Source organism: Microdochium trichocladiopsis (genome assembly GCF_020744255.1).
Source record: "Microdochium trichocladiopsis strain MPI-CAGE-CH-0230 chromosome Unknown B0I36scaffold_1, whole genome shotgun sequence".
NCBI lineage: Eukaryota > Fungi > Ascomycota > Sordariomycetes > Xylariales > Microdochiaceae > Microdochium > Microdochium trichocladiopsis.
In genome coordinates this window covers 3,088,368-3,101,161 of record NW_025763544.1, presented here as the reverse complement: position 1 = coordinate 3,101,161, position 12,794 = coordinate 3,088,368, and the positions used below count along the sequence as shown (strand labels likewise).

The window sequence follows — 12,794 nt, the reverse complement described above, 5'->3', positions numbered from 1 at the left end:
ATCTCTGCTGGCAGAGGGACTGGCCACAACCGAGGGCAGGAGCCCGCTGGGGTGGATAGCCAATTACAACCAGGGGATTGCATTCACGGGGCGCCCATGTTTTCATCCCATCTCAAGCCATCTTCCTCAAGCCGCGGCGGCACTGGGATATGTCTTGTCTTCGGCTACTGCTTTTGTCTTTTTCATCGCCACTGCAACCGCTTGTCCCTCTGGCCTGGACGGGCCAGAAGAAAGCCCGCATTTGGTGCTGAGCAGCGGAGCAGCGGGCCACAAGCAAAACCCCTCTCTCAAGGTTGTGGTCGCTCAGGCGTGCAGTGCCGTGCAGCGCAGTGCAGTGTGGGGGCCTCGCTAGTTACATGCGCTAGTTTGCGGCACCCACATCCACCACCACACCCAGGCTGTCCGACATCGCTATCGACCAATTGCAGGGCAGCCCCGCATTCTTTAGCATATGGACGAGGTCAGACTTGACTCAAATCGTTCTTTTAGAGTCTGGTCGAGGATTCCACGGCTAAGCTGCCTGCATTCGCCCATTCGTGTCTCTCGGATGGCGCACCCTACCTCGTCGGCCGCTATCAGTCAAGCCTCCGCGCAGCCTTATCAGACTTTTGGTGTGCGACAGCAGCCCTCCCGCATCCGAGTCTGCTTGGAGCTTCTCCACGCCTCCGCACTCCCACCTCGCACTTCTACATTCTCAATACCCCCCAGCACTACCTACCGGATCGCAACACCTGCCATTTCTGATGCTAACTTGCGCTCCCTGCGTCTTACAGATCGACTGAGCGGCACGCGTCTGCCCGCCTTCCCCCGAAGCGACCTATCCCCAAATCCTCCCACACGCTTCGGGCCATAGGACTGCTCGCCTGACATGGGCCCTACATCCGACTTCGACGACAGACAAACACAGCTTGAATCTGAGCAAGAGGCGTACCACCCGTACGAGTACCAGGAAGAGAACAATGGCTCGTGGGCTGGCGCCCTCCCGGTGAAGCAGGGTCTCTACGACCCTGACTTGGAGAAGGATGCTTGTGGTGTCGGTTTCGCCTGGTAAGTTTTGCTCCAGATCGCTCCTTCGTCGCGGCCCTGCGATTTGGTGATCAGATCGACTGACGCTCTCCGCGAACAGCCACATCAAGGGCAAGGCGAGCCACAAGATCGTGAGCGATGCTCGCAATCTCCTCTGCAACATGACACACCGCGGAGCGGTTGGTTCAGATGCACGAGACGGTGATGGTGCAGGTGTGATGACCTCCATCCCCCACCGGTTCTTTGTCAAGAACTTTGAAAAGGAGCAGGACATCAAGCTCCCGCCCCAGGGCCAGTACGCCGTAGGCAACCTCTTCTTCAAGCCCGAGGAGGAGACACTACAGGAGCAGAAGCGGCAGTTGGAAGATATTGCCGATTCGCTGGACCTCAGAGTCCTCGGATGGCGAGAGCTTCCCGTCGACTCGTCGCTGCTTGGTCCTGCTGCCCGCTCTCGCGAGCCCACCATCCTCCAGCCCTTTGTGGTGCTCAAGTCTGCCTACGGCGCCGGCTCTGCTCCTGAAAATACGGACCCAGAGACCTTTGACGAGAGGCGGTTTGAGAGACAGCTCTACGTCCTCCGCAAGCGTGCCACACACACCATCGGTCTGCACAACTGGTTCTACATCTGCTCCCTGTCCAACAAGAACATTGTCTACAAGGGTCAGCTCGCTCCTGTTCAGGTCTACCAATACTACCACGATCTCGTCAACGCCGACTTCCAGGTTCACTTCGCTCTGGTTCACTCGCGTTTCTCCACCAACACATTCCCCTCGTGGGACCGTGCGCAGCCTCTACGATGGGCTGCTCACAACGGTGAGATTAACACCCTGCGCGGCAACAAGAACTGGATGCGCGCGCGTGAGGGTATCATGCAGTCCGACATCTTTGGAGACGAGCTGGAGCAGCTGTACCCCATCATTGAGGATGGTGGTTCTGATTCGGCCGCTTTTGACAACGTTCTCGAGCTTCTCACCATCAACGGCGTGCTCTCCCTGCCCGAGGCTGTCATGCTCATGGTTCCCGAGGCCTGGCAAGGAAACACCTCGATCGACCCCAAGAAGGCCGCCTTCTATGAGTGGGCTGCTTGCCAGATGGAGCCCTGGGATGGCCCGGCGCTCTTCACCTTTGCCGACGGCCGGTTCTGTGGTGCCAACTTGGACCGTAACGGCCTGAGACCCTGTAGATACTATGTCATGGACGACGACCGCATCATCTGCGCGTCCGAGGTTGGAACCATTGCCGTCGAGCCTGAGCAGGTCATCCAGAAGGGCCGCCTGCAGCCTGGTCGCATGTTGCTTGTCGACACTCAGGCTGGACGCCTCATTGACGACTCGGAGCTCAAGGCTGCCGTCTTCAACCGCAACGACTTCCGCTCCTGGATCGATCGCGAGCTCCTCTCTCTGCCCAAGCTGCTGGAGGAGATCACCGAGTCCAAGGCCGTCGAGCTTGCCCCCAAGCCTGACGACTCCCGCATCCAGGAGGACCCGCTCCTTCTCGCTTTCGGCTACACCCACGAGCAGGTCAGCTTGCTCCTCGGACCCATGGCTTCTGACGAGAAAGAGGCTTTGGGCTCCATGGGTAACGATGCCCCTCTCGCCTGTCTCTCGCAGGCCCCTCGCCTTCTCTACGAGTACTTCCGTCAGCTCTTTGCCCAGGTCACCAACCCTCCCATCGACCCTATTCGTGAGTCGGTTGTCATGTCTCTGGAGTGCTATGTTGGTCCTCAGGGCAACTTGCTGGAGATGGACGCCTCTCAGTGCGGCAGACTGCTGCTGCCCAGCCCCATCCTCTCGATTCCCGAGTTCAACACGCTTAACAACATGTCTCGGTCTCACCCTGAGTGGTCTGTCAAGACTATTGACCTGACCTTCCCCAAGTCTGAGGGCACCGCCGGGTACATCAAGCACCTTGACTTCATCTGCAAGGAGGCCACTGCTGCCATCGAGGCTCGCGACAGGATCATCGTCCTCTCCGACCGCGCCACCTCGGCTGACCGCGTCCCCGTCTCGGCTCTGCTAGCCTCTGGTATGGTCCACCACCACCTCGTCAACAACAAGTGGCGGTCCATGGCTGCCCTCGTTGTCGAGACTGCCGAGGCCCGTGAGGTCCACCACATGTGTGTCCTGCTCGGCTATGGTGCTGATGCCATCAACCCTTACTTGGCGATGGAATGCATTCTCAAGCTGAACCGCGAGGGTCTCATCCGCAAGAAGCTCTCCGACGAGACCTTGATTGCCAACTACAAGCACTCTTGCGACGGTGGTATTCTCAAGGTCATGAGCAAGATGGGTATCTCCACTCTGGCCAGTTACAAGGGTGCTCAGATCTTTGAGGCTCTTGGTGTCGATGACGATGTCGTGGAGCGCTGCTTCAAGGGTACCGCTTCGCGTATCAAGGGTATCACCTTTGAGGGCATCGCCGAGGACTCTTTCCGCTTCCACGAGCGTGGTTTCCCTTCACGCTACACCGTCGGAGTTCCCGGTCTTCCCGAGTCTGGCGAGTACCATTGGCGTGATGGTGGCGAGGCCCACATCAACGACCCTACCTCTATCGCCAACATCCAGGATGCCGTGCGCACCAAGAACGACAAGTCCTACGAGGCCTACTCCCGCTCCGAGTACGAGCAGATCAAGGCCTGCACACTCCGTGGCATGCTCGACTTCAAGTTTGAGGAGTACACTCCCATCCCGATCGACCAGGTCGAGCCCTGGACCGAGATTGTCCGCCGCTTCTGCACTGGCGCCATGTCCTACGGCTCCATCTCCATGGAGTCGCACTCCACTCTCGCTGTTGCCATGAACCGCCTCGGTGGTAAGTCCAACACTGGAGAGGGTGGTGAGGATCCCGAGCGTTCGCAGGTCCACCCCAACGGCGACACCATGAGATCTGCCATCAAGCAGGTCGCTTCGGGACGCTTCGGTGTCACCTCGGCCTACCTCGCGGACTCGGACGAGATTCAGATCAAGATGGCTCAGGGTGCTAAGCCCGGTGAGGGTGGTGAGCTTCCTGGCCACAAGGTGTCCAAGTCCATCGCTCGTACTCGTCACTCCACCCCCGGTGTCGGTCTCATCTCGCCTCCTCCTCACCACGACATCTACTCCATCGAGGATCTGAAGCAGCTCATCTACGATCTCAAGTGCTCCAACCCTCGCTCGCGCGTTTCCGTCAAGCTCGTCTCCGAGACGGGTGTCGGTATTGTCGCTTCTGGTGTCGCCAAGGCCAAGGCTGACCACATCCTCATCTCGGGTCACGACGGCGGTACTGGTGCCTCCAGATGGACTGGTATCAAGTACGCCGGTCTCCCCTGGGAGTTGGGTCTCGCTGAGACTCACCAGACGCTTGTCCTCAACGATCTTCGTGGTCGTGTCGTTGTTCAGACCGACGGTCAGATCCGCACTGGTCGTGATGTCGCCATCGCCTGTCTGCTTGGTGCCGAGGAGTGGGGTTTCGCTACCACTCCTCTGATTGCCATGGGCTGTATCTTCATGAGAAAGTGCCATTGTGAGCTAAAATCTCCCGTCCCCGTCATATTTGCTAGCTGCTAACTGCGTAATAGTGAACACTTGCCCTGTTGGTATCGCCACTCAGGATCCCGAGCTGCGCAAGAAGTTTAAGGGTACCCCGGAGCACGTTATCAACTTCTTTTACTACATTGCTAACGAGCTCCGGGCGATCATGGCTCAGCTGGGTTTTCGTACCATCAACGAGATGGTTGGCCACGTCGAGTGCCTCAAGGTCCGCGATGACCTCCGCACCAACAAGACTCAGAATATTGACCTGTCTCTGATCTTGACCCCGGCCCACAAGCTGCGCCCTGGTGTTGCTACGTTCAACGTCCGCAAGCAGGATCACCGCCTCTATGTGCGCCTTGACAACAAGCTCATTTCCGAGGCTGAGCTCACCCTCGACAAGGGCTTGCCCTCTAGAATCGAGTGTGACATTGTCAACACCGATCGTGCCATGGGTACCTCCCTCTCCTACCAGGTCTCGAAGAGATACGGCGAGGCGGGTCTTCCCACGGACACTGTCCACGTCAATGTCAAGGGCTCGGCTGGTCAGTCCTTCGGTGCCTTCCTGGCTCCTGGTATCACCCTTGAGCTCGAGGGTGACGCCAACGACTATGTTGGCAAGGGTCTGTCCGGTGGTCGCCTGATTGTGTACCCGCCCCGCTCTGCCGTCTTCAAGGCCGAGGAGAACATCCTGATCGGTAACACCTGTTTGTACGGTGCTACCAGCGGTACGTGCTTCTTCCGCGGTGTTGCCGCCGAGCGTTTTGCTGTCCGCAACTCTGGTGCCACGGCCGTCGTTGAGGGTACTGGTGACCACGGATGCGAGTACATGACCGGTGGTCGTGTCGTCGTTCTTGGCAGCACCGGTCGCAACTTCGCGGCTGGTATGTCTGGTGGTATCGCATATGTTCTTGATGTCAACCGCGACTTCATGTCCAAGCTCAACATGGAGATGGTTGAGGCTTCGGGTATCGAGGACCCCACTGAGATCGCCTTCCTGCGTGGCCTGATCGAGGATCACCACCACTACACAGGCTCCGAGCTCGCCGCCCGGATCCTGGTCGACTTCAACCGCGCTCTGCCTCGCTTCATCAAGGTTCTTCCCGTCGACTACAAGCGCGTGCTCGAGGAGGAGGCCGCCAAGGCTGCTGAGGCCAAGCGTGCCGAGTACAACCTGCCCATCGTCTCTGGTGTCCACGCCAAGAAGGATGACAAGGCCAACAAGCTCCAGGATATCGAGGAGACCATTGGTGACAACGCCGCTGAGAAGAAGCGCGCCCTCGTCCTTGACAAGACCAAGGGTTTCATGAAGTACTCGCGCCGCGCCGAGAAGTACCGCAGCGCCAAGACCAGGACCAAGGACTGGGCTGAGCTGTCCACCCGTCTCGACGAGGACGAGCTCAAGTACCAGTCTGCTCGCTGCATGGACTGTGGTGTTCCTTTCTGTCAGTCCGACACTGGCTGCCCGATCTCCAACATCATTCCCAAATGGAACGAATTGGTCTTCCAAGGGCAGTGGCAGGACGCTCTCAACCGTCTGCTCATGACCAACAACTTCCCCGAATTCACTGGTCGTGTCTGCCCCGCTCCCTGCGAGGGTGCTTGTGTTCTTGGCATCAACGAGGACCCTGTCGGCATCAAGTCGATCGAGTGTGCCATCATCGACCGCGGTTTCGAGATGGGCTGGATGGTTCCTCGCGTTCCTGAGGTCCGTACCGGCAAGACTGTCGCCGTCATCGGCTCTGGCCCCGCCGGTCTGGCCGCTGCTGACCAGCTCAACCGTGCTGGTCACCTGGTCACCGTCTTTGAGCGTGCCGACCGCCCCGGCGGTCTGCTCATGTATGGTATCCCCAACATGAAGCTTGACAAGCGCATTGTCAAGCGCCGTACCGACTTCATGGCTGCTGAAGGCATCCAGTTCAAGTGCGGTGTCTCCGTTGGCGAGGACGTCACTCTTGCTGAGCTCAAGGCCCAGCACGATGTTGTCATCATTGCCACTGGTGCCACTGTCGCTCGTGATCTGCCGATCAAGGGTCGCAACCTTGAGGGCATCCACTACGCCATGGAGTTCTTGCACAAGAACACCAAGTCGCTCCTCGACTCTGAGCTCCAGGACGGCTCGTACATCTCTGCCAAGGACAAGCACGTTGTTGTCATTGGTGGTGGTGATACTGGTAACGACTGCATTGGTACTTCGGTTCGCCACGGTGCCAAGTCCGTCATCAACTTTGAGCTGCTGCCCCAGCCGCCGCCCAAGCGTGGCCGTGACAACCCGTGGCCCCAGTGGCCTCGCATCTACCGTGTTGACTACGGCCACACCGAGGTCGAGCAGCACATGGGCAAGGACCCTCGCGAGTACTGCATCATGTCTGAGGAGTTTGTTGATGATGGCAGTGGCCGCGTCAAGGGCATCAACACCATGCGTGTTGAGTGGACCAAGTCTGCCTCTGGTGGTTGGGACATGAAGAAGCTCGAGGAGACCAAGGAGTTCTTCCCTGCCGACCTTGTCCTCCTCTCGATGGGTTTCCTCGGACCCGAGGCCCGTGTTCTTGGCGACGAGATCGAGAAGGACGCCCGCAAGAACGTCAAGACTCCCGCCGGCTCGTACGCGACCAGCGTTGAAGGCATCTTCGCTGCTGGTGACTGCCGCCGTGGACAGTCCCTTATCGTCTGGGGTATCAACGAAGGTCGCCAGGCCGCCCGCGAGGTCGACCTGTACCTCCAGAAGTACACTAGCCTCCCCGTCACTGGTGGTATTGTCAAGCGCACAGCCCAGGAGGTGTTCAACGTTGTCACTCCCGGTGCTGTCACCGCCACCCCTACTGTCACCATTGACCCCGTCGCTGCTTAAATGCGATCATGGGGATGTGGTTGACTCTTTTCCTTGCACTCTGTCTGATTACGATCATCTACGGCGCTCGTGCATATGACGAAAAAGAACGAATGTGTTTCCAAAAATGTTTGCTCAAAAGGGGTTCATGGCGCCAAAGACAAGGCGCGAACATTTTTTTCAGAAAAATACCCTCGCCTGCTTTTAGATTCTGCTTTACGATGGTCTTCATCTCTCGCTACATGTATTCTAGCTTATGGCTTGCTCAAATAACATATGGATGTTGCATAATTTCGCTTTTCTTTTGACCATTGGTCATCGTGAACACTGTGCAGTAAAGCCTCTGGAGATGGCTTGCGTGAAAATTTCCGACCCTACATCCTTCACCGGTCTAGCCTCCGCACCTCTGCTGCCTCTGAACCTCTGCTGCGTACCTTTGTACCTCTAGGACAGTTGAGGTTTTGGTACTTTTGGAGCTCTTTGACTATTGAGGCTACTGTGGGCCTGACTTGCTGCAGCAATCCCGCCTCTGCCATACAAATCGTTGCTGCAAACTGTCGAGACCTAGCAGACCCGCCAACCAAGATCACATGTGGTCTTCAGGTATCTACCATTTGCGCGGCAGAGATTGGAACATGTCTCATTTCCCCATGCTCCTTCGGTGCTTTCTAATGGAATGATCCTGGTTAGCCTGGCCCTGCTCATTGTGTGAGACATTTGTATCCGGTGCCGTTGACCAGAGATCTAGCTTACTTAGATCGGCTTGCGAGACAATGTTTTCGTCGGCGTTCCATGCCAAATAGCCTGGCAGCCACACAATCCCAGGCTGGCGTCATTGGCGGCGAATGCTGCATCACGTAGTACGCAAGTATGCAGCACATGTTCACACAGTGTGTTCAGATTGCACCTCCCCCGAGACCCCGTTCTTGATGGAAACCGAAAGTCTGGACCAGCGAATCATCCGTGATAATCCTTGCCCGTGTGTTCCGGCCGGGGTGACTGCCGGCCGCCGCCACCGCCGCCGCCGCCGATGGAGAGAGACTCTGGCTGAGAAAAAAAGGTTTGGGTGGCAGGGCCGGCGACAGGCATGCAGGCCTCTTGACAAAGACGGGCAAGCAGCACGTGTGCGTGCCTAAGGCATGTGATTGGCCAATGGTAGCAGCGCGGTGACGCAGTTCCTGGCTGAAGCTGGGCTTGTCTGAGTGCAGAAAAGCGCCGCAGTTGGGGTGGGTGCAGGTGGGGCCGGGTCTGGGCTTTCCGCCCCCTGCTGCAGGCTTGCAGGGGTTCCTCTGGGCGCACCTGGGCAGTTGCAGTGCAGCGCAGGCGCGAGCGAGAGCTTGCTGTTTGGCCGTTGCGAGCAACAACAGGGCGGCTGTTCCCTCGGCCCTGCGAAACGGCTCGCCTTGTTTCCTCCAGAAGCTGGCTGGCCCACGACAACAAGGTTCTCCCACGCCGGTCCGCGACAATCCGCAAAGTATTGTTTGCTCGAAAGGTGAGTCTGCTTGTCTCCTGCTCGTGTCCTCCTCAATCGGCCTTTCCGGACAGAGCCTGTTGCAGTCTCAGTTCTTCCGCAATCAAAGTAGTGTCCCGCCGCACGGCCGTCGCAGCTCCCAACTTGCTCACACTCCTCGTCGGCCGTCCAGGAAGAACCAAATCAGGCTCGACATCGAGTTGAGCTTGCCCATCATGCGTTTCGGCAAGACGCTGCAGCAATCGATCCACCCGCCGTGGAAGGAGCACTACCTCGACTATTCAAAGCTCAAGCGCCTCCTCCGCGACGATGCCCGTGGCGACGACGACGACAAGGCGTGGACCGAAGACGACGAGAAGCGCTTCTCGAGCGAGCTGCTCAACGTAGAGCTGGACAAGGTCGCCCAGTTCCAGGCCAAGACCATCGCCGCCCTCGAGCAGCAGGCCGAGGATGCCTTCTCCAAGCTGCGCGAGCTCGCGCCCTCGAGTCCCAGCCAGAAGAGTGACATCACCACCGGCCGCCTCAAGGAGCTCCGCAAGGAGCTCGACAGCATCACCAACGAGCTTAAAGAGCTCAAGCGCTATGCCAGCACAAACTACACGGGCTTCCTCAAGATCGCAAAGAAGCACGACCGCCGCCGCGGCGACCGCTACAAGATCCGCCCCATGATCCGTGTCTCCCTCTCTCAGCACGGCTTCAATTCGGAGGCCTCGTATACTCCGCTCCTCAACAAGCTGTCCATGATGTACTTTGTCGTCAACCAGCACCTTGACGAGAGCGAGCAGCAGGCGCAGCCGGTCGACCTACGCATGCCCGAGGAGGTCCGTCACGGCGAACGGTATACAGCTCACAAGTGTAAGTCTCTCTCAAACGCAGCCGAGATGGTAGCCGTAGTACTAATGACGTCTGTTCTTATCCACCAGTCTGGGTCCATCCCGATAACCTGCTCGAAGTCAAGACCGCCGTTCTCCGCCACCTTCCCGCACTTCACTACTCCCAACAGGATGCCAAACAGCTCGATGGAGGCGAGGACCTGGCCACGACCTCGATCTACTTTGACAACCACCAGTTCGAGCTGTACAGCCAAAAGGTCGAGCGCCAGTTCAATGCGGCCTCGCTTCGACTCCGCTGGTACGGCCAGCTGGCTGACAAGCCCGACATCGTCATTGAGAAAAAGATGGTGCACGAGAACGGCAGCAGCGAGGAGAAGCGCTTCAAGATCAAGGACAAGTGGATCATGCCTTTGATCACTGGCGAGTACAAGATGGAGCGGACGATCCAGAAGATGGAGCGCCAGGGCCAGCCTGCCGAGTCCATCAAGGAGTTCAAGGACACGGTCGAGGAGATTCAGGCCTTCATCCAGGAGTTCAAGCTTGAGCCGGTTATGCGTGCCAATTACACCCGCACTGCGTTTCAGAAGCCCGCGGATGATCGCGTCAGGATTCTGATTGACAACGACACCGCCTTCATCCGCGAAGACACCCTAAATCAGGATCGGCCCTGCCGTGAGCCAGACGACTGGCACCGGCGGGATATAGATAGCGCCCAGATGACGTTCCCCTTCCGCAACATGAACCAGAGCGAGGTCTCACGGTTCCCGTTCGCGTTGATGGAGATCAAGATTAGGGAAGATGAGGGCAAGAGACGGCCTGGGTGGATCGAAGATCTTATGGCCTCCCACCTCGTGCACGCAGCGCCGACCTTCTCCAAGTTTGTGCACGGCGTGGCTTCATTATTCGAAGATTACGTCAATAACCTGCCCTTCTGGCTCGGCGACCTCGAGACCGACATTCGCAAAGACCCGCAAGCCGCGCATGACAAAGAGGAACAGCGCAAGGCCCAGCAGGCAGAGACGGAGCAGGTCGTGGGAAGTTTCCTTGGCAAGAGCGCTAAGCGCTCCTCCTACAAGCCGTCTGCATCGTCGCCAGTAGCTAGGTCCTACTTGTCCGAGCGCTTGGCCGCCGAGCCTGCCGTGTCTGATTCGAGGACCCTGGACGGCGGCGCTGGGGATGACGAGACTGATGAGGCTGAGGAAACGGAAACTCGTGGCGGGTACGGGACACTGACCAACATCTTCCCGACTTTCTCGCTGTCCAGGTACGCACGCGCTAAGCGGCAGCAGGCGCAGTTGCCCGAAGGAGTCGCGAAGCCGACATACCTGATCAAGAACGCTGGACCGCTGCAGGTTGAGCCCAAGGTCTGGCTGGCGAATGAGCGCACGTTCCTCAAGTGGCAGCACATCTGCGTCCTACTCGGCAGCCTGGCTGTTGGCCTGTACACGGCGGCTGGCGAGAACTTTGTGGCCGAGTGCATGGGCATTGCGTACATCATCATTGCCATCCTCGCCGGCGTGTGGGGATTCTCCATGTTCAAGGTCCGCCAGCAGATGATTGTGGAACGCAGCGGCAAGGACTTTGACAACATGATTGGCCCATTGGCTGTCAGCATTGCCTTGATGATCGCCCTGATTTTGAATTTCGTACTTGCTGTAAGTCGTCCTCCTTTTCGCCTGCAAGCATCCAGCACGGGTCGTTGACTGACATTCTTGCACAGCTCAACCAAGCCCTTAATGCTCCGGACGAGCCGTCCCAACCTGTCACACCGAACGTGACTCTCGGATATGTTGGCGAGCTCTGATGTCCCTCTCGATGGTGAAGCTCGCAATCTTTCATGCGCAGTATCAAACGGTGTGCAAATAGTCAGATTGATCGGTGGGCGTTCCGTCGAAGGCATGGTCGGACGTTCACCAGTAACAGAAATACAGCCGTGTGGATTGAGTTGCACCAGCTTGGAAACCACCAAGCAGCGCCAAGAATTGTGTATATATATCTATATGTATTTGCGAAGCATTGTTCCGTGCCGCAAAAACGTTATGCCATTAACCCACGCGGAGGGGGAGACTCCATGGTTTATATATCCTCCACAGAAGAGCGCCAGCAGCCAAGAGAATACTGTTATGTTTGCTGCCCATTTGTGGAGGCAGATACGCCCAACTCAACAATTCTCGTGATCAGTGCTCGCCAGCCGCGACATATGGCGCTGCCCAAATAGCTTGCCAGTCATAAGGGATTGGGCGCAGGCACACATGCACAATGCAGGAAGTGAGACATTGTGTCGACAGCAAGGGGCTGGTGCTGTACTCGTCTCATGCAGCATCGGACGAGGGGGCGGGCAGGCGGGTAGGCAGGAGTGCCAGGGCACATCATGCAGCCAAATGCGCGGTGGTGCCTTGCGGCTGTCAAGTTTCCATCTATTTATCGCGAACCCAAGGCTGCCTGCCTGCCTGCAAGGCCTCCCTTTCCTGTCCTCTAGGTATATCTGACAGCAGCAGAGCTACTTGTCCTTGTCCTTGTCTTTATTGATTTTGTAGTGCCCCTTGTCGCACTGTCACCGAGCATCGCCGCCGCCGTCTGCCGCATGCATTGTGGTGCCCAACCCTTTTAAAGGAGCCCGTCTGGACCGCCACGAAACCCCCACACTTTGGGGCATCAATCAAGCCGACCACGCGCGCGCGAGACTTTATCGTGGCCCGCCAGCCCGCCACCACTTTCTGAGGCAGCCCGCGCATCGGAAACGCAACGCAGCACAATACAACACCCTCATTATTACAGCCAGCCAGCCTCGAGAGCTCACCGTCCACGGCAAGGAGAACCTTCACGGCCGCAGCTATTTCTCACGGAGCCAGTTCCTGATCAGACGCCGCCCACCGTCGTGCGCTCGGCGCGCGCTTGTGGACATTGCAACACTGCGGGACAAGGCATAGAGCTAAGGGAAGCAACTCCGCCGCCTGGGGGCCAAAGTACTGTAGTCCAACCAACCAAGCGGAGGAAGGGTTCCCCCAGCCACCCGCCGCGCCCGCGATATCTCGCTGCACGCACCCACGCCGCGGCAGCGCAAGAGCAGCAGCGCAAAAGCAGCAACACGGTGAAGGCGCGCACCGAACAGGCATCAGAACCAG

General features: G+C 58.1%; 2 protein-coding genes across 2 annotated transcripts; both read left to right on the top strand.

The window, feature by feature from the left end:
- Positions 1–868: 868 nt before the first annotated feature.
- On the top strand, positions 869–7,386 carry B0I36DRAFT_357830 (glutamate synthase; the record flags this gene model as incomplete). The annotated part of the gene is made up of 3 exons (XM_046157860.1): positions 869–1,047; positions 1,127–4,527; positions 4,583–7,386. 3 exons carry the CDS (start codon positions 869–871, stop codon positions 7,384–7,386), a joined length of 6,384 nt encoding a protein of 2,127 aa, XP_046018601.1.
- A 1,361-nt stretch (positions 7,387–8,747) lies between these two features.
- On the top strand, positions 8,748–11,958 carry B0I36DRAFT_281014 (VTC domain-containing protein). Its single transcript, XM_046151483.1, has 3 exons — positions 8,748–9,691; positions 9,760–11,324; positions 11,390–11,958. The coding sequence occupies exons 1-3, from the start codon at positions 9,052–9,054 to the stop codon at positions 11,471–11,473; spliced, it is 2,289 nt and encodes a 762-aa protein (XP_046018600.1). The 5' UTR covers positions 8,748–9,051; the 3' UTR covers positions 11,474–11,958.
- The last annotated feature ends 836 nt before the right edge of the window (positions 11,959–12,794 follow it).